This window comes from Perissodus microlepis, chromosome 9 (assembly GCF_051167445.1).
Source record: "Perissodus microlepis isolate ML-2025 ecotype Zambia chromosome 9, ASM5116744v1, whole genome shotgun sequence".
Classification (NCBI taxonomy): Eukaryota; Metazoa; Chordata; class Actinopteri; order Cichliformes; family Cichlidae; genus Perissodus; species Perissodus microlepis.
Window position 1 is genome coordinate 22,684,202 of NC_140469.1, and position 21,401 is coordinate 22,705,602.

The 21,401-nt window shown below is 39.6% G+C and overlaps 1 protein-coding gene across 2 annotated transcripts in view; it reads left to right on the forward strand.

Moving 5' to 3' along the window:
- Positions 1-21,401, forward strand: part of ralylb (RALY RNA binding protein like b) — a 124,577-nt gene that overhangs the window by 78,276 nt on the left and 24,900 nt on the right. For both annotated transcript variants that reach the window (XM_084939669.1, XM_084939670.1), the window contains exon 3: positions 20,336-20,411. In XM_084939669.1, the coding sequence (XP_084795795.1) occupies positions 20,336-20,411 (76 nt within the window). The remainder of the gene's footprint in view (positions 1-20,335; positions 20,412-21,401) is intronic.

Sequence of the window (21,401 nt, forward strand, 5' to 3'; positions counted from 1 at the left end):
CACAACAATAAAGTAATATATTGGAATAAATCACACAAAATCAACATCCATCCTGCTTCCTTCCCCTTGTCTCCTTAGCAACACAATCCCCTTTGCAAGTAAGATGAGATGCACCGTTTTCAAGCTTGCCCAGAGGCTGTGGAGGGAGTGTATTATTATTTTTTATGCCAGTGTCAGTAAATGCACATGTGTAAGATAACTATCAGAGTGAATATTACTTGTGCTAAATCAAAAAGGATGAACCATGGCAACATTGTGCCCTTTGAATGAATGACAATCCAGTTATTTCCAGCATACGGACAAACCTGAAGCATTTTAAAGGCTCATAAGTTTGAGTAATGCCAGCAATGTGGACATCAATGTGAGTCTGTTACTTAGCCGGGTTACCTCCATAAGCTGATGAGCTCAAGAAGGCACATAAATTTACCTATCTCAGCAGATAAATAACATATGACGGCGGTCTAACCCCATGAATTAAGAAAAATGAATAAGCAAAGCTGCAAATATCCTCGATTCTCTCAACACAAATGCTAGACCTATCCATCTACACAAAGCTAACTGTTTACATGGCAGCCGTGTTACTTTAGTATTCTTCTGTACAGAAAAAAGACATGGTCTTCCCTAACTAGGCATCTTCAAATCCTGGAGCCATTCCCCTGATGCTTGCTGCACTGCCTTTTGAACTTCAAGTATTGGCAACACATAACAAACTCGAATCTGACGACCTGAAGCTTTCCAAGTGTTCGAATACAGTTAGGACAAAGTGGTTACACTTGCTAAGCTACATCTGCTGGATGGATTGTGGCAGAACAGACAAGCTGGTATTCAGCAAACTGGCAAAGGGACAAGGTCACAAGGACGCCCCAAAAAGTTTGACCAATAATGGTATAAATAGTAGCAGATCACAGTACTTCAGTGTGGTTAAAGGTCCATGGAAACATTACTTCTTGGCTCCCTCTATCTAAAACCTAAATAAGCCCTTTGCTGATTAGTTTATGGCTTCACTGACTTTTTTAGTACAACATTATACTACTTTTGTAAATGATGGTCTCAGTTAAAGTGAAAAAGGGTACAGATGAGTATACCTTTGGTATGTTTTGGTTTCAAAACATCAGGATAGCAGTGGTGAACAAAGTCTTCATAGCAGCATTTAACTAACAGGGAGACGTCCTGGTAGCTACGTACATACACAGTCTTTAGGTCCGCTTTTGGTCCTGACTGCAGTGGATTGCTATGAACATTTGTACAGGCACTTATGGTCCAGCACAATATCAGTTCCTAATCAGCAGATTTTCCCTGCATAGTGCCAATAGGAAAATTGTCTGGACATCTGTCAAATGTCCAGGACCTACAGTAGTACCATCACAATGTCAAATCCAAAACGGAAGTGTTAAGCATACAGCCACTGCTAAAATATAATTTACCACATGGCCACAGTGCCCAAGTAGCTTCACCCCTACAGTTTTGCTAACATGACAGTTTTGATGAATCCTCCTCTATAGTGACAATAAAAAGGCTAGTTTGACACAATATCTGAAATATTCCCATCTCCAAATCTTTCAGTAATACATAGATAGCTTGGAAGAAACAAACAAAAAAAAAAAACATTAGAAACAAAAGCTTAATATACTGGCAACAAATTATGTTCACATCTTCACAAAGAATTTATATATTAGTGTGGTATCTCTGTAGAACAGTTAATCTGAAAGCCCACCTGGAAACCTATCTTATTAAATCAGGTCTTCTACGTTCAGTCTTATCTTGGAAACTTTTGGAAAACTTACCAAAAATGTTAAAAATGTTCCCCCTAAGGAGGACACTTTCATTATTAAGGGATAATTAATAATGCTTTTAATTTTATATGCCTTTTGTCACAATATTTAAACTGGGTACCCAATATTTTGTACTGTGGGATCTCCTAAAGCAGCTCTGCTCCAATGAGCAATGGACATGGGACTTGTTTGGGGGGGGGGGTTACCACCCACTGAGATTGTTATCAGTTTTAGTGGGATGCCTTGTCTTGCTGGTGAGGTTGCTGCTGTTGTCTTGGTGATCTGGCACGTCCCAGAATATCGTTCACACGAAATCAGCAGAACATTGCATTTTAAGGAGATACGCAGTGTTTTCCCCACTTGTTAGTGTTTTAATGTTATCTTATTGGCTAAACAGAGCAACGAAAAATACAGCTTGTATTACGTATATGTATGTATTATGTATGATGCCAAATTTGAATTTTAAATGACTAAACAATAAACGATTTTATTTTTGTGACTCAAAAATCTAGTCAAAATACCGAAGACTCGGCACAACTGGAAGATTTACTTGCGTATTTAGTGAATCTAAAGGTTGCATTTTATTCTACAGCCATATAAACTAAAGGAGTTTATCAGAATCTGTCTTCCCGGCTGTTTTCTCCTAATTTACTTTGTTTGACCGGCTTTGATGTCTGTATGGGGGAGAGTGCACTGTAGCCCGCTCCCCCCTCCCGTCTCTAAGCATGGTATGGTCCTCGCTCTAGAAGTGCCTCCAATTCTCCGTCTGAAGGGCTAATTTATTTCCAGTCAGAAAGTATCGCAGCACGCTGAAGTCTTACGCCCTCGGCCTCTCAAGTATCTGAAAGAGCGCAAAGCTGGACCGGTACATAATGACCATGTACAAGGGGAAGCGTCGCAATCATCGATGTAAGTTTACACAGATCGTTCGGGCTTCGTGATACACCGAGGACATTTTCTTTACGCTGATGTCGCTCTGTGCTTGGCATAAAATTACAAGTTGCAAATACTAAGCCGTGACTCGCGCATGCCAAGATGCAACCCGATGGCTTTAAAGCGAGCGCAGGGCCTTTTTTTAAGTAGTTGAAATATGCGTGAAATGTAATCGTACATAGAAAATTTCAGATTTGTCAGCAAGCAATTATCGGCTCTGTCATATTGCATTCTATTGTTGATCCTGTGATGATGAAGTGTTAAATCAAGTCACCTGCTGAGCCCTGGCTGCTTCTTTCAAAACCATCTTTGCACCTGCTCTGCTGCTCTGTCTGTTGAAATACAGCCTATTAATTCTGCTGAAGTTTGCTCACACTGCCAAGAAATGTGTTATCAAGGATATGAGCTTCGGCGGTTCATTTCACTTACAGTTATAATTATATACCAGTGAGTTATTGCAGTTGCAACAAACACCATTTGTGTTCCAGAGTGCACAAATTCATGTGAATTTTGTCTTGCTGGTGTTTTGCATATTAACACGCAGATTTCTGTTGTGCGCACGCAGTATGATCTCCGTTCGTTTCTGCATCCGTGAGGTGAGAAAAGAAAATATTTGAGCTCATTCACAGTATGATGTCTAAACTCACTGAGTAATTTTGCTTCGGAATCAAGCTCTACTTATGGGCAAACAATTTACAAATGGAAAACTATCTGGGTAATTAGGGGTTTGTCTTCTCTTCTCTTAGTCTTTTTTTTATTTCAAGCAAAAATGTCACTCATTATCCAGTGTGAGTTTTTTAATTACCTCAATTTGCTGCTTTTCTGTATCTCATGTGACAGTAGAGTGAATATCCGTGGGTCTCTGTGGGTCAGGGGAAAAGAAACATCCTGATTAGAGGATTAGACTGAATGGTTATCTGAGGAAATAATCAGCAGATTAAATAATAATTAGTGGCTGTTATTATGCTGTAACAGAATAATAGAGTTGGTATTATATATCCTGAAGCGAGGCTCTCAGAGCTGTGTGCGCACTCATACTCTGCCACAGAGCAACGCTGCCTCAGTCAAGAAACTGGAAAGATGACTTAACAAGTAATTAAGTACAACGTGGCAAACCAGTGGTTCACTAATTACCAGTTGGCACTTCTTGACACAAGTGCACACAGTCAGTTATACCGTGATCTCCCCCCCCCCTTCCTTGTCTCCTAGACATCTGTGGAGTGCGATAAAGGTTTTAAAGTGCTGCTTTGTGGCTGGTGTGCACTGTATAGAAAGACCACGTTATGCTCTTTTTTTTTTTTTTTCCTCTTCAACAGAGAAAATGGAAATGTATATTGTGCAGTGGCTGGAAATAGATCTCGCTGTATAACTTTCTAGATTTGCAGCTTGCATGTAGACAGTGTGGGAGGGAAGCCAAATTTGGACACAGAGCACAAAGGCGTAAGTGTCAAGAGACAGAACACGCAAAGAAATCCAGGTGCACAAAGAGCAGGAGACAGTTAAGAAAAAAAAGACAGCGAGTCTATACGTGGGCTCATATTGTTGAAGAGCTTGTTTAAGGGCTCCGGACTGTATCTGCCAGCTATTAGGCCAGGGAGTCCGTGAGAGACTGCCAGCGGCTGTGGACTTACAGGATGGATTTTTTTTTTGTGCTGCTATATTTGAGTTTAGTCTTTGGAAAAGTCAGACAGAAGAAAAAGATGTTCTTATATGAGAAAAATGAGTTTTCTCAGGGAAAGGTAGTCCAATATCCTTCCTTTTTTTGTTCAGTACCTGCAGCCTTATCAGACCTTTCTGCAGAAATGGGAACTCCAAAAACTGCAAATTCACACGCTCAGTGTGCTGAGCCGTGATCACTTGCAAGCACTAGTGGCTGAGAGAGATGATCAAAAAAATATACTGGAGGGCTGCTTTAACTTATTGATGCAGATGTGACTGTAAAGAGGATGTTGTGCATTTTTGTTATAATTTTTTCTTCTAAAAAGCAACATATACCACAGATTCAGCAACAATGCAAGAGCGACTGGCACATAGCTGTGAAGAAGTTGTGCAGATTTTGGAATGTGTTAGCTTGAAATTATAGCAGTTTATCATTTATTTATTGGCGTCAGCAGCTTTAATTTTGAAAATATAAAAGCTTTAAAAACAGGGATTTGTGTATTGATCATTTTATTAAAAAGACATCGTCCCTTTCTTTATCAAAAAGGGATCTCTGTGTCTGCGGTGTTGCCTATTGTGTGATTAATTTGATTACGAAAAGAAAGCATCTCAGGCACTTTTTGGTGAGTGTGGGCAACAGCAGGAGTATTTGAGTTGGAGTCCATAAATATTTAAGGTCTTGCAGGCCAGGAATCTTTGGAGATCAAATGGGGTTCGAGCTCTCTAAACCTCGGGGATTTGTTTTCTGTGCGCTTGTATGTATTAAACATTTATTTTTGTACTACACGTTCCATAAAGGTAGTGGGAAACTTTGATGTGTGATACATGGAAATGAATATTGATAAATACAAAAGCAAACTTCTTTTAGACTTTCCTCTTCTCCTTTTTTTTATTTGTCTGGACTTGAACATGACTCAAGGCTGAAGCGTACGACCAAGAAATGTGTTTTCATGCGCTCCAGATGTTACTCTGTTCCTTTATGCGTGTGCCGTGCTGCTGATGCTGGGGAGGAGGAGGGAGGGGGGGGCAGGCTGTTACATCTTCTGTCAGATGTCCTCCATGTATCTCAAACCATGTGTCAAGGATAGCAGTTTTTTTTTCTACTTGTGCGTGTCGAGAGTTTGTGTGTTAGAGAGTCTTTTTTTTTCCTGCCTTCCAGACTAGACTTCTTTTCAGTTTATCTCCATTTTACCCAGAATTTCAGTTTGCGTGTCCATGGGAAGGAATACAAATCATGCACAACACAATCCTTGGTGGGGCTGTTAAGCGTCCGCTGCTCTGCTTCTCTTGAATAAATCACAAGCAATTACAGAATATAATCCGTTCCAGATACTTTATTTGCTGCCTTGGATGCAAGTTTAAAAATTCACCAGCTGTGCCTCCACACCTTTCTTTATATATAGGAACCGCATCACACGGCACTGTGCTGGAGATGTGATTTTATCTGTCAGAAAGGACCTAATGAGTCTCCTCTGTGGCTGATGAAATAATGTGACAGAGATGTCAAAAGATGTCCCCCCCCCACCACACACACACACAAACACACATCCCCCAACCCCCCACCCCCACCCCCGAGCCCTCGTCTCTCTCACCAGCAGCACCACGCCTGTTTAGTGGAGGAAAGGCTGTTCGGACTGTTGCCAGGAAAAGCACCAATCAGTGTCACACAAAGACAAGCACGAGACATTTGCAAGAGTGCTGATGTACAGAGAAAACACCAACATTCACAAGAAAATCCTACTAATTATTGTCTATTCCTAATAGGCTCTGGAGGGGGGGGGATGCTGCCAAATGCCTCTATTTTTCTTAGTGTGAAGAAAACGACTTAGAAAAACACACTTTGATGAATGGTGTTTAATGAAGGGGCACTGTTTGTTTTCATTACTTTGTGTTATAAAGCACTGCAAAAAAATTTAAGCCACCCCTCATTTCTTTATATTTTGCCTGCGAGGGGACTGTTTGTAACTTTTTAAAAGTGGTGTTTAACAGTAATTCTTCAGGCTTTCTCAAGGTCTTCCAGAGTTTAGTCCCATCCTTGCACCTGACCTTTTTCAGATGAATGTTTTTTCTTTATTTGTTAAGCCACTTAACACTGACCTATTAAGGATTCCGGCATAAGAAAAAGACTCTTGGCTCAAGGGGTGAACCAGTGTCGTGTCCACAAGTAACACCAAATTAGCAAAGATGCAGTTTTAAAGTGTAACTTTAGGCCTGTTGCAGAAAACACGTGATTTGGTTCCACTTCTTTACTTGAAACTGCAAAAAATGGCAAAGATAAAAGTTTGAAAGGCATAAAATATTATTATTGCACCAACATTTAAGTCCTGAGAGTTATTAGTAGAAAACCTGGCATAGTGTGAAGTGTGTCCTTCAAAAAAACTTGAGGAAACAAGTAAAGGATGAAGGAAGAAGTGGCAGATGAACAACATCTAAAAGTCATGTTCTTAAGAAATAGGAAAAAAAATCCAGCAAAGACCTGACACAGGACCTCTGACATCCATCTGATCCTTCAGTTGATCCATTTACTGTTCACTGAAGCCTCATCAGAAATGCTGGCTGTCAAGAGGCCACTCTTAACAAAAGGAAACAGGGAGAAAAGGGTGAGGTGCACCAAAGTGCATACGAAAATCAGTGGCAACAGGTCTTAGAGAGTGATGAATCTCAATATGCAATATTTGGTTTAAATCCCCAAATCTGTATGTATGAAGAAGGACATACGGTGAGTGTCTACAGCTACCTGTAAACCATGGTGGAGACTTCGTCATGGTTTGGAGCTACATTTCACAAAGTGATGTTGGGAATCCTGTCAAGATTAATGGAATTATGAACGCAAAAAAGTACCTTTAGATTTTTGATCCACCATGCAATACAATCTGGAAAACATCTCATGGAGAACAGCTTCATTCTTCTGAATGTCAATGTTCCCAAACACACTGTTAATGCAGCACATGGAAAAAAAATAAAAGAAACAATAAAACATCAACAGTGTTGAAGCAGTGTGGGATTATCATTGAGACAAAACAGAACAAAGGGCAGCAAATATCCAAAGAAAAGCTTTTTATAGCCCTCAAGAAGCTTTGAGAGCTATCCATAAAGACTACTCATTTTTTTTCTATATCTCATTTTCCTGTAAAATTGTAACAAATGAGGGATGGCTAAAGACTTTTGCACAGTGCTGTACATATACTGTTACAATAGTGGATGTTTATTCAAAACATGGGCAAAGTTTCAATCAATGAGATCAGTAAATGTGCCGGTAACTCCAAATGAAAATAGCCTCTTAAACGTCTTTGCAAGGGCAACCAATCACAATAACTAGCAATTAGCTGAAAGGCTGCACCAAGGTCCAGCATAACAAAAGATTTTGAATCATGCAAAGCTACAGTAGTAGATGTCAGAGAATAATGTGCAGCTAGAAATGAGTGTCTCCCTGTTCAGGTCTATTGCATGCTACCTGCACAACGCATGTGCAAGTGCCTTTTTACCTTAAAGGTTTATAGTGGTCTTTACATTCTTTTGCCTCTCATCCACCCACTCGTGCTAGCACAAGAGCTGTTCGGCTGATGTATTGTAGTGAAACCCAGCAAGCAGAAGAAGAAGAATAAAAGAGCCAGAAAAAAATGATGGAGGAGAAAGTGTGCACAGTAGGTCCCATTTAATACTGGATCAAATGTACAGTGACAGCTATGACTCCAGCCTGTATGTACCAGTGTGACGAATGGCGAAATTAATGTCTGTCAAGTGTCATTGCAAATGCTCTGAAGTAATTAGAGGACTCTCTCTCTGTCATCCATCGGCAGGGAGCGCTTGTAGTACCTATGCAGGGATGAGCAACATGGGTTTTGAAAATTACATCATATTTTCACGCCTGTAGGCCAGCAATGAGCCTGTCAAATTTCCCCAAATCAGTAATTCACTTTATTTCTTGGTTAAAAATGAAATATGAATGTCCTACTGGGAATTTGAAAGCAGCACCTCAAAGATTTCTGTTCTAGATTTAACACTAAAGAGCTAAAAGTCCCTATTTTTAGTCGCAGGGAAAGTCAGTGGCAATGTCCCGATTATTAACAGCTGTCGTGAATGTTTCTCAAAAGAAATACTTGTTCTGCTGTGAATATCAGCTTGGTGTTTGTTTTCATGCCTCGCTTTTCATCTCTAAGCTCCCTCGCTGTGCCATGTTCATGTATCCAGCAGCCTGGATCGTCCGCTTTTTGAAGTGTATCATTGTTGACTTGCATGAGACAGCTCACTAGGTTTACAGGTCACACAGAGGGATGTGATCTCAAACCAATGCCATGCCTTTATCTGTTCTGCGGGTGCCTCAAGGGGCTGGGGATTATGAGCTGATCTCCTCGGACTTTGGTCCATGCAGCAGCAGACACAGGCGGCGAGGTGGTGAAGCAGGCTGAAAGTCACACATGAGAGTTTACAAGAGAACAGACGCCTGCATTTGTAATTGGATGTCCACAAAAATCCTCTAACCAGTCATGATCAAATGAGCGTTTCGTGAATGGCAGCATGTATTATAAAAGGTAGAGGATGGAATGATTCCTGTTTGGATCTGTACTCACAAATTCAAAGAAATGTAATCTGACCCTATTAGCAACAAAATAAGGGAGTGATTTTATGACTTGCTGGGTCATAAAATGAAGTAGAAACCTGGCCAAAATTTTCACAACATTTTTTCTAATGAATTTCTAACAGTTTAATAATTTCTTACTTAAGTGTGGCTAAACAGAGGCGTCACTAGAAATTTAATAACCAGCACTGATAGCAATAGATTCTTGATACCTAATGTGATGCTACAATTAAAAATAAAGAGAGAAAAAAATTAGGACATGAACTGAAATGTTTTAGCCCACTAATGCTACTACTAGATATAACATTATTAAATTAGGTGAAGAAGCCATTCTTAAGGAAGCGAAACAGGGAGAAAAGGCTGAGGTATAGTTATTTTATTTTAATTTGTTAGTCATTTTTATTTTTTACATTACATTATTACATTAAGTTACATTATGTTAGCTTAAGCATTTATAGAGTTATTCACTGCAAACATTTTAGCCCATGGTGCAGATTTGATTTGACTATAGCAATAGTCTTCCATACCCAATTCTTTCTGCCGTTCTTATCAACGAGTCGGGGCGCAGCTATCGCGGCAGTGACACTATTCGCCATCTTCCATGTATAGTTTTTTCTTGAGCTTGTAGGCATTCTTCTTAAGCATGTAAGGATAGATGAGCACGTGCATCTCAATCAATTCTGGACGAACTGCAGCCTCGGTGCATGCACTGTCAGAGGTACTGATGGCACTAAGGAAAAAATTTAGTAAGTAACATTTTCTGAATTTTAGATTCAAAAGCAAAATTAAGCTCTGGTTACCTCTCTGGGGCTAAATATGTACAATGAAGCCATTTATCAGGCAAGCAATCCATTTTAAACTTTAATGCAGTATGAATTTTAGCTTCTTTACAGAATAAAATTTGTCTACTGGGAGAAAGACGGATTTCATCACTTTGCCCCTGTGATGAAGCTAGTGTCACATTCAAAGTTGTGAAGGAGCAAGTTTCATATAGAGCAATGGAAACTCAACTTCGCACTTTCCAATTCTTGCCATACATTTAAAAATTGCAAATTGAGATCCAGTCAGCAAGTTTTAACACATGCTTGAAGGGGGGCAACTAATGAAACTTAAATCCTCTTTTGGTATGTGTGAATTACTATATTTAAATGACACATGTGATAATTTATAAGAGTACAGTTTGCCAAATGCCAAATTCAAACAGAAAAATGTAGAGTCACATCACCTCACCTTGAACCTTGCTTCATGGTTCTCCTGAAGAGCCCTGCTCAGTGTTTGATCTTCAAAGGTTCCTAGAACAGAACCTTTGATATGCAGATTGTCCCTCAGTCTCCTCTCTACTCTTTTTTCCATGTAATTAGACAACACTACAATGTAAGCCTGCTGCGTCTTTCTTTCTGCTGAGAGGTGTCTGTAAACATGTTTTTTTGTTGTTTTTTTTTAATTTGCAGTTCTTAAAATCTTCCCTGCCTAGAAAAAAAGGAAAAGGTAAAGGGTTATTTCCGTTTGAGGGGACGGCAGCTTTTTGTGACCTTGATTGATGGATCCACGGGCAGCACAGAAAAATAAGAACGCGGCTAATATGTGAGAACTACAGTAAGATAAAGATATATGAGGTCTGTGTCTGAAAGGAGCTGCTAGACCTTTGTGAAAATCAAAGACTGTCAGGGCACATTGTTCATCAACTGCAGTGACAAATTTGACTGTAATTCACTCTGAAATTTTCTGGAAATCTTGTACCTGTAATGTGGCCTGTGTCAGTTCTTTCGTCTTTGCTCGTCTGAAAAACGTCCTTGGAGTATTTGTAGATTTATTATGCCTGCAACTGATAGGACCTCACCTACTGGTTACGGAGACACAGATTTGGTACTTAGTACAGCATTTTTATATCTCAGCCCTCCTGCCTTCCTTTCTTTTGAGTTGGACTCACTGAATAGTGAAGTTGGACCAAAGACAGCTAGATGTAATCTGCTGGAAACATGAATTTCCCACATCCCCACCTATTCCTTTTGCTCGTCCATCACCTGATAAATTCATTTCCCTCATTTTTGCCATTGTCTTTGTTTCTGTCTCTCCTGCCGAGACACAATTTGCATGATTAGTTACTTTGTTCAATTAATTGAGTCATTGGGGAGATAGGCGCCAGAGTTTCTTAATCCGTGAGAAGATGATCGGCAGCTCCTTCCGTGTCCTGCTCTCTTTTTTTTTCTCTCTCACCTCTGCCTTTAATTTTTATCTCATCAAATAGACAGTTGCCATTGCAAGAAGAGGAAAGTGAAATAAAATAACTCACGAATGAGAAAAAAAAGGCCAGATGTGATGTAGAACCATCAGCCATGGCATGCGGGGAATTTTATCATCAGTTTTTTTTGGGGAAAGTCCACGTTTCTCATTTCTTGTAGGTCCTTGCTGATATGTGCACATTGTATTCAGCCTGTGTTACACATCTGCGCTGTAACTCAAAGGGGACAGCAAAGGTTTTTTTTGGTAATGAGAAGGAATAAAGGCTTTTTTGTCCCTCAATGGCAGCAGGATGCTGGGTCACAGAGCTCTACAATTTTAGCAAAACTGATTTGATCCTTGCAACAGAGCATAGTGACAAAGCACAATGATTTATATTTTGTGGCTTCTGCATAATCCTACAGATTTATGTTGTGGGCTTCGGTTTCTGTTTACTTCAACTTAGAGAAGTCACATTACTTCCATTAGTTTGCCATAGTCTTCATCTCTAAATGCTACACTGCCCAGAACACAGGGTAATCTCTTATTCACTATAATTTAATGCAAGTATTAGTTGTGCTGTTGTCACCAAATTGGCATCAGACATGAAGACTTTGAGCAAATTGCAGCCAGTTTTTACACCCATTAAATGTAGTTCTAAGACAATATTTGCAGAACTTGAACATTGTGTTTTTTAAAAAATCTTCAAAGACTGAACATTTGCATCAGACTCATATCTACTTTTTGGTGCTAATTGGGAAGTGATAGCATGCAGTGTGACTGAGATGGTAACTGAGCATGTAATCATTGTCATTGTGAGCCTGGCATTACCATTTAGCTCGAACATTAATCCCAAAATGCAACAGCACTGCTATAATCTCTTAGTTTTCTTTCTTTGCTTTTGTTTGCAAAGCTCTTTTTTGGGCATTTTTAATAGAATGCTACTTGGGAGATGCATTTGATTTCCTCTGTTCTTCACTCTTCACACTTTGCTTGTACCAGCCATTGCTCAGGTAGAATTTAATGACAAATGAAGCCTTGGAGCATCGTTAATGCAGAAAGCCGACTTAATTTTGAATGCCTGATTTACAGCTGTAGTGACAGTATCTGAAGGTTCTTATGGGTAATGGCGCCAGTTGTTAGGCCAAAAATATGGGCTCTTTATCAAGATGCTCTCTTGAAATTATATCTTGGCAAAAAAACAAAATAATAAGCAGCTTTACTTGAACAGCTACTAAATAGGATGTTTGCGAATCTCTGAATCTCTGCCTGTTTATTTTCAGTCTTTGTATGGAAGCCCACACATGTAATGACTGCTTCATCAATTGTTGTTTTCTCAATTATAGCTTCTGTGCCGCACCACAGCAGGCGTCCAAACAGGTCATTTGCAGCTACGGAAACCGACAAAATCAGCTGTGTTTTGGTTGCTGGGTTTTCTCTTAGTGCTGAAAGGACATTTTGCCCAAGCACAAGGTAGTTTGACATGCAAATTACCACTTTGTTGCTGTGTTTGTGTGTGCGCGCTTTAAAAGGCATGACTCACTTCAAGTGCATTTTGGTCAAAGGAGCTTGTGCCATATTTCTGCTCTCATTAAGGCTGTAAGCTTAATGAGTAGCTGGAATGCATGTTTATCTTAATTAGCACTGATCACACTGATGGATGTGACTAATCATATATTTAGACAATAGTATTTGCCACCATGTTTTAAAGAAAAACCTGTATCAAATGAGCTGTTGAAGGCTGGAGGGCTGAATCGTCACCATACCGATAGCACACAGAGATGGCTGATGAGAGCAGTACATCGCAAAAGGCAGTTATTTTCAGGAATCTGCCAATCTTCCAGCACTCTTCCCACAGTAATACAGAAAGGTTCTTTGGCTCACTAAGACACACTCTTGTCTCTGCCTCTCCCAGACCTTGTGTTGACCCCTGCTACCCATGCCTGTTAGCTCTCCTCTTCCTGAAGCCTGAGGCTATTAGCTGGTTTTCTCCTCCCTAAGATCGAGAAAGGAGAAGAAACGGTACACTGTCTCATTTTTTACGACGCAACAGAAAGCTAGAGAGGCAGAGAGATTAAAGTCTGATTTGCTGGCTTCAACAGGACGAGCAGATTTTCGTCTGTTCCAGTAGTACATTCATATTCTTCTCCTTATGTTTTTTGGGTCTTGTCACTTTTCGCAGGAGTGCTTTCTCATTCCCAGTCATTCCTGTACAATATGCTGCCATATGGCTTAGTTTATAGCTGTGATTTATTCAGCGCCTTGACTTCCATTGCTCTGCGCTTATTCATCCCTTGCTAATGAAAGGAGGGGAAGAAATAAGACTTGTGAAGCTTTCGTTGGCGGCACAGGTGTCAAATAGAAAGGGCCCCACAGGTGATGCTCAGCACTGAAATGTCTCATAATGAGCTTCCTCGCAGTGCGCAGAGACACAGGAAGAAATATGGGCTGTGAGAGAAAGTGACGGATGGCGAGGTGGGTTAGATATCATCTTGTGCGAGTTCGTGTGGAAGGAAAGGGAAGGTGATAGAGGGAGGGAAAGCGAGGGGGATGGGAACAGACGAAGAGACACATTGAGTGATAGGGTGAGACCGAGGGCGGAACAGGAGGCATGAGCAAGAGTAGTCTGAGGGAGACAGAGATGTAAGGCAGCAAATGAGACCAATAAAACACATGGGCATGTTCCTTCAGGGAGTCACGGATCCTTGTTTTCTTGACAGAGGAACACAAGTCTGTCTTCGGTGATTACTTATGCTTCGTGCCTTTCCATTGCAGTTTACATCCAGAGCCCTGTTTTCCCCCCGATTCCTTAGTCAGTAAAAATGTAGCATTAAATTGTTATACCTGGGTTATGCTTGTTTTAGTATCTACAGACAGGCACGCGCCGTCTCTTAGAGATAGAGAATTGGAGGCTAGCTTAAATATATCTACAATTAATTTCAGCACTGAAAGACTGAAATTGCATTATGTGTACATTTGCACAGCTGCAAGGTCAGACCCTTTTTTTTTAAATTGTTGCCCAGGCTGAGCAGACCTTCTTTTTAAGTCTTTCAGCACCACGGAGAGCTCCACCTCCAACCATGGATGACCAAGCTGCAGACTGAGCAAGTGAGCAACCCGAAACTAAGGAAAAGAGAAGAACAGAAAAAAGCACTGAGCATCTCATTCCTACTAAAATGACTTTTTAGTCCTACACAAACTCAAAGTGTTCTGCTAAAAGTGGATGATCTTGGCTCATGGATTGCAATCAGTTCCCTTCAAGTCCACTTCCCACATACAGAAGTGACGATGCAAACATGAAAATATGTCATTTTGCCTGCTTATAGGATCCCAACCGAAGCTTGAAACAGTGTTACAGCATTCTTACAAGATGTCAAAACAAATGTTGTCCTTAAAGCAAGACCACATTGTTATATTTGAATAATCAATATCTTTTGACCAATATCTTTGATAAATTAGTGCAACTGGGCAACTGTGGCTAACAAGCAAGTTGTCAAACAAACGGAACGTCAAAGGTTTGTCATGTCTCAGATTTCCAGATCACTACAGAAATGTGCACACTAAGCTTAAATTTTTAGGAAATACATTAATAAAAATGTCTGGCATTTTTACCATGTCTTCCTCCCCTCACCCTAACTGGTCACAGTGTCTGCCCCTCCCTGAGCCTGGTTCTGCTGGAGGTTTCTTCTTGTTAAAAGGGAGTTTTTCCTTCCTACTGTTATCAAAGTGCTTGCTCATAGAAGTTCATATTATTGTTGGGATTTTCTCTGTCCTTCAGTGCACAGATTTGTTCTATAATTTATAATTCAGCCTGTAAATTATTGCATTATTTATCAGTTTACACATAAAGAATTTCTCTTTACTTACCTAGTACTGATACTGCAAATAAAAACCCCAAAGTGGAAACTCATTGCAATAAACCCAAATACCATTGTTATCACAGACATCCATGTGAGAAAACCTGTGATCACTGAAATGCATTTGAGTGCACCAGTAATTTTTTTTTTTATTTGCCCAACTGCATAACCGCAGTTATAAAATGAGCTGTGAATTGTTCACGAATGAAGGAATTGGCAGAGAAATTGAAGAATTGTTTTAATTCGTAAAGGTTAAATTACAAAGAACACATGATGATTAAACTAAATAACTAAAAGTCGATTAAAACACAGCTGCAGCAGTACAAGGGCCTACAAATAACCTATAGAACTACTAATCAGGCGTCATCCTAGAATCTAGATGTGAAACACAGACAGGCAAGAGGAAACTTGGCACAAGGGTTATCAGTGAGAATCAGAGTTACTGTGACAGTTTGAAAAGCAGAAAGGACATTGCATAACATCAACCATACTGGACAGCATCCAAGAAAAAAAATCCCTGACTTGCTGTTTGGCACAAAACTATAAGATTAAACTTCAATTAAAGATTGAAGCCTGATAAATATTCAGAATCCCTGCTTTAGTCAGATCGGACTAAGATGAATTTCTGAGTCTCAGATGAGGCAGAACATGTTTGACATAAATCTGGCCAAGGACTACTGCAGTGAATTCATAACCCTGATAGGCACAGAGGTGGGAGTGCGACCATATGGAGAACCATGAGGACAAAAGGTGTTTCTGAGATGGCATTTCCACATTGCACCATGAATGCCTGTGGATGTACCAACGTTCTGGCTAACAAAATGACTTGGCAGAAGACGAATGCTCTAGCATAATAACCATCCAAAAACACAGTGCCAAAACTATACCAGAGTTCACAATGAAGAAAAAAAGTGTGGAAAAAAAGGGGAAAAAAAGAAATATGACCTACCAAGAATGTCGCTTTACTTGAACCCAATGAAACACGTTTAAGGTATTTATAGTAGAAAAATACAACCTTCCAGGAAAAAGGAGCTGAAATTGTCTGAAATGTACAAGGTTGAGTTTATTGTCAAAAAAACAAATGTGAACATTTCAAGTATTTGAAAAAATGAAACATATAAATGCTGGCAGAAGAAGGTGTATGGATCTTTGTTGAATTGCAGTGTTTAACACTGATATAATAATTCTGAGCCATTAACTGTTAACTCTACATATGAACAAATGCTTCAATATTAATGACATTACTGTAAGTCGATAACATATCCCTAAGACGAAGAACAGATGGGATGTATGAAGATTTAGTTGGTTGCTATTTTCTTGAAAGAAGGTCCTGAACTTGATGAGATCCTAAAGAACATGGTTCTCTCACCGATACAGGTAGGTGTAATACTGGGAGAGTCATTGTCAGAATAACCGATTGTTGTGTTAATGAAACGCCTGAATAGATGTACAAGTGTTTATATCTATTCCCAAACATGTCTTCAAATGCCATGTTTTGGTTCCACAAACAGTTCATATTAAAAAGATGTTAAATTCACTAAAAAATGTATTACATTCCAAAAGGTTGATTATAACAATGGTATGTATCCATGAAAAGAGCCTTAAAATGTTGAATCAAAGAGTGTGCAGTTTTTGTGTTAGTTAACAGCTGAAGTTTTACCCTACTGAAAATGTGGTTTTGATTGCTCCACTGGACTCTGCTTGAACCACACATGTACTGACAGCTTCAGTCGAAATAGGCTAAGGCTCTTTTAGCCTCTAGCAGTGGCGATACCTGTCAGGGACTGAACAGCATGGATTTGACTGTACTGCATATAAAGCATACTGAATCAAAAATAATGGCTCACAAAAACAGAGCTGTCAGAGATTTTTTTTTTTTTTTAATCAGGTTTTAGATGCCAATTATATTTAGTTGGGCTGTTGTGGGCTAATTAAAGGTTTGGACCTGATCTCTTTGTAAGTCAACCTTTCAGGTTGATGAGCAAAAGTGTAATTATCTCCAAAGGTTACCATGATGGTCAATCCTTGCATACTCTGTCAAGTATGCACACTCACACACACACACACACTCACACTCATTTGGTCATGCAGCTTTCTGTAAAAAGTCTGTGTTTTAGCATGTCTAAGTAGGCAGCATACAAACAGACCAGGCTTTAATCCTATTTCTCATGAGAGCAGCCTCTGGGAGAAGGAGGCAAGAGTTTGCCAGCAGCTTATTTTCACCCTAGTGCAATTCCACTCCTGGGGATTGGGGTGCTTCCACTTGTTTGGTGTTGGGAAGAAGGGGGGCAGAGCAGATGCATAAATTATTTAGGCAAATGTGTGTTGCTGGAGGGGACAAAGTGATAGTGAGAACACGACCACATGCAAAAAACAACAATTTGTCAGAAAGTGCCTTTAAAGTGATCTATGTACCTACGAGGCACTTAGCCAAGGCTCTTCACAATGGGGTTTGGGTTTATCCTCTCAAGGGCGTTTGCTGATTGGTGCATTGTTCTCAGTCGTAAACTTGTTGTGTCCTGCCAGTTAGGAAATGGCCTTTCTAATGCCTTGCTACTGCTGAGCATGCTGATGCTCATGAACAGTTGTGTGATATCAAGGACGATATTAAAAAAAGCACTTGATGGGATTTTTTGTTCCGCCTTTGGTTAGACTATGGAAATTTTTTTCACTTTTTGCCTCAAGTGATCTATTTGCTTCACCCTCCTTTATGTTTTTTTTTATTCATTTTTAGAAGAATAATAACCTCAGAGTGGGATGAGATTCTGGAAAGCTACTTTTTACACTAGACCTCACATGAAAGTGTTACTTTAAGGTGTTGTAGCCTCCCTCACCTCAGAAATATCACCTCATATCTGCATCCATAAAGTTCCTGGACTGTTTTCCTCATCTTTCCGGTGTTTTACTTTGACCAACTGGCTCGTCTCCCAGAAGCCACTCAGACTTCACAAAATATGAGGACCTTGCAGCACCCTTGGCAATGCACAGATAGTGATATGAAAATGTCTGCATCACTGACTGGCTGGATCACAAAACCTCTACGGCTGATAGTAAAAATTTTTTTTACGGAAAGCACGAACAGCTGGCTATAAATCAAAGCCCTCCTAACTTTCTGCTTTTGTTTTAGTTCTTCTTTTAATGTTTACTCATTTTTATTGTTTGTATGTTTTCAAGGATTTTCTTGTGCCTTGCAACGACAATTTTGTTTTGTAATCTTTCCAGTGCACGGCAGCAAGGTCTCCAGTCTTGCCTTTAGAAAATTGGCTCTCGCAGTGCACCTCGAATTTAGTGAGTCTACTCGACGCTACTGCAGCTTTTTTTAAATGTCGCATGAAAAATTCAGTTTTGCAGCAGAAACAGCACAAAGCTTCCAAAGAGCTTAAATTGATTTTTTAAATCTCTGTATTATGAAGTACTTTTATGCTCCCTTGTGCTCAGCCATGGCTTTGAACTGTGTGCCACCATCACAAGCCGTTGCTCGATGTGAGGATGTTTGAAGAAAGGAAGTTATTTCACTTTCATGGGCACAGTTTTTGGCTTTTAAATTAGGTTACACCGCAGCGTAGGAAACACAGACACTGAATGAATTTCTGTGATATCCCGTATACTGCATGATAATATTCAGAAGCGAATATTGATTTATTCATACAGAGAGTAAGATAACCTCCTTTTCAACAGTTATGAGCAGATAGCAAAACAGTATCTGACACAGTATAATTAAGTTGCCAGCAAGTATAAGCACAAAATTAAAGGTTTTCATATAAGATAGTATCCCACCGAATACAGATACAGACATAATGGAGTAGTTGCTTTCTTAGGAGAGAAAGAAATCACACTTCTACCATTTGTGCTGTAATCTGGCCTTATGTCCTGTATGTTTTCATAGCTGGGCTTGCCACATAGAGACAGACTACAATTAAGTCTGGTCCACACCTGAGGGGAAGCAATACACAGCATTTCACTGACTTTGTGTTGTATGAAGGTGCCTGTTCATCTTTTCTGTCTGCAAGCAACAAACTGAAAAGTGCCTGAGATTTGCAGTGTAGTGGAATGCACTACCAAGAGGGTAAACAATCCAGAACTAAGTTTTTATGAACTGCTGAAACCACACAAACAAACTTTTCTGGAGATTGGCATATGGGGGAAAAATGTGGACTCCTGTCAGTCAGTATTCTTACTTGTGCTGCAAGCTATTGTCAAGTCAAATACACCAATGCGAGTTTTAAGCCATTATATTGTTGTAAGTTAGGCTAAAGCATCTTATCTGTATCATATTGTGATTTTGATAAAGTCAGAAAGCTGTGAGCCACGCAGTTATTTTTTGCTGTTGCTTTAGCTATAGCACAAAGCACAAAGCTCACTTTAGCACATAGCTAACTAGACATGTAGTGCTAAAGTAATCCCCTGATACAATAAAACCTAATGTTTGTAGGTATTTTTTTGCAGCTGTATTTCAGTTCGCATTGTTTTCAAAGTATGACATGTTACAACAGACCAGAGTGAACACAATAGCAAAAATGAAATCATGAGATTCTTTTGAGGTTTACAGGACATGTGCTCGCTAACCAATTTCGGCCTAGACACTGGTTCATTACACTATGTCAACCATTAATTAAATGTTTGTTCCCCCACCGGTTGGTGAGTAGTTGCTGGAGGTTAATGGCAGTTGCTGGGAAATCAGTTGCAAAAGCACCATCCATACAGGCCATAGAGAGAAGCCAGCCACCACCTAGCAACCATCAGTCACTAGGAGAAAAATGTGCATATTTCCTAACTATTTGGCAAAAACGTCCTTGGATTTGCTTTAACTTTCCAAGTTTTATTGCAAGTCGGTTTGTAGTGATTGAGTATTTGCAGTGTGTGCACAATGTCATGCAAGAAATGTGTATAGTTAAGTTCTGTACAATCGGTCAAAAACCCCAAATAACAGAGCTTTAAAACATTTTTATTTGCTGTTGTTAATTAATTTGTTTGGTCGTGTTTCATTTAAGCTCAGTGTGAGAGTCTCTGCTGTTGTTTTGCTGTGTGTATCCTCTGCTGCAGAGGAAGAGGACAAGGCAGCCCACACACAGCGTGTTCTGACCTAAAATTCCTGCAAAGAAAATTTGGACCACACATCATCAGACAAAGAAACAGATGGATAGTTTTTTTTGTTTTTTTGTTTTTTAAGAAAAATACTTAAAAAGAAAATAAAAATAAAATAAAAATACTTAAATTACACAGTTACAATAGGTGTTCTGTATGTTATTTTAATCCACAGTAAAAACACCCCTATATGACTGATGACTGAAGACTTTCGCTTTGTCTTTTTACAGACATAAACATGGCCGGGGAGCCCAAGCCATACAGGCCCAAAGCGGGCTCCAAACGGCCGCTCTCAGCTGTCTACAGGTAAGATTTGCCCTTCTTCCAGCATGCTCCTCCTCTGAAAAAGTTTCTTATCATTAATATTAATCATCTTTCACATCCTGCTGCTCCAGCTGATGTAAATGTGCAGTAATATTAAAAATATGAGGATCCCTATTATGTTCGCTTTTTTTCCCCTCGTTCTAATTGAGTTTTAAAACGTCGACTGAAGTTTTTTCAGCACAAGTCTGTAAATCTCGAAGGAGAAACTGTTGTGTAAGCTTCATTAAGCATGACCCTGATTCTCTGCCCCGCACACATCTCCTGGTCACAAACAGATCAAAGCTGCACTTGTTTACTGCAGACTAATGTGATAGAGGTTTAGGCATGTTTTTTCTGGGAAAGTGTCACTGTGACGCTTTCATTGGCAAAACTTATAGCTTACACTTTTGTGAATTGTTGGTTAGTTTGGTTTTTTGGGTTGTTTTTTTTTTTTTTTTACAGTATTATTACACTAATTTTATTAGTCTTTGCATTATTTTATCATAGAACCTCATTTGCAATTTATATCTGCAGTTGAAATGAGTCAGGGTGTAATATGGTAATTATGGAGCAGGATCCGGAGAAGCAAAAACCAACACTACACTGTTCTAAATCGAAATAGTAATGCATTAATCATTAATACATTAAAATTCCTGCGAGAATCGCAGCATTTCAAAACAACTCCTTTTCATCGCCGCTTCTCTTTATTTTATTGCTCTCCCTGAATTCTAAATCGGTTGTCATCCTGAGCGTGCCACATCGATTTTCAGCTCTAGGGTCTAAAAAACTTTTTTTCTTTTTGACTGACTGTATTGGCTCTCTCAAACTTTTTGTTGATCTTTTCTCGATCTGTGGTCTTTGCATACCAGCGTAGCTTAGGCTTACTGCTTAACCTGTGATGGGCTTTAGGCGTCAACTAGAGCATGTCCGTTCGAGTCGGAACAGTTTGTGTTTTATCTGCTTACTTTTGACAGGCTTGAAATGGCTCCTCTT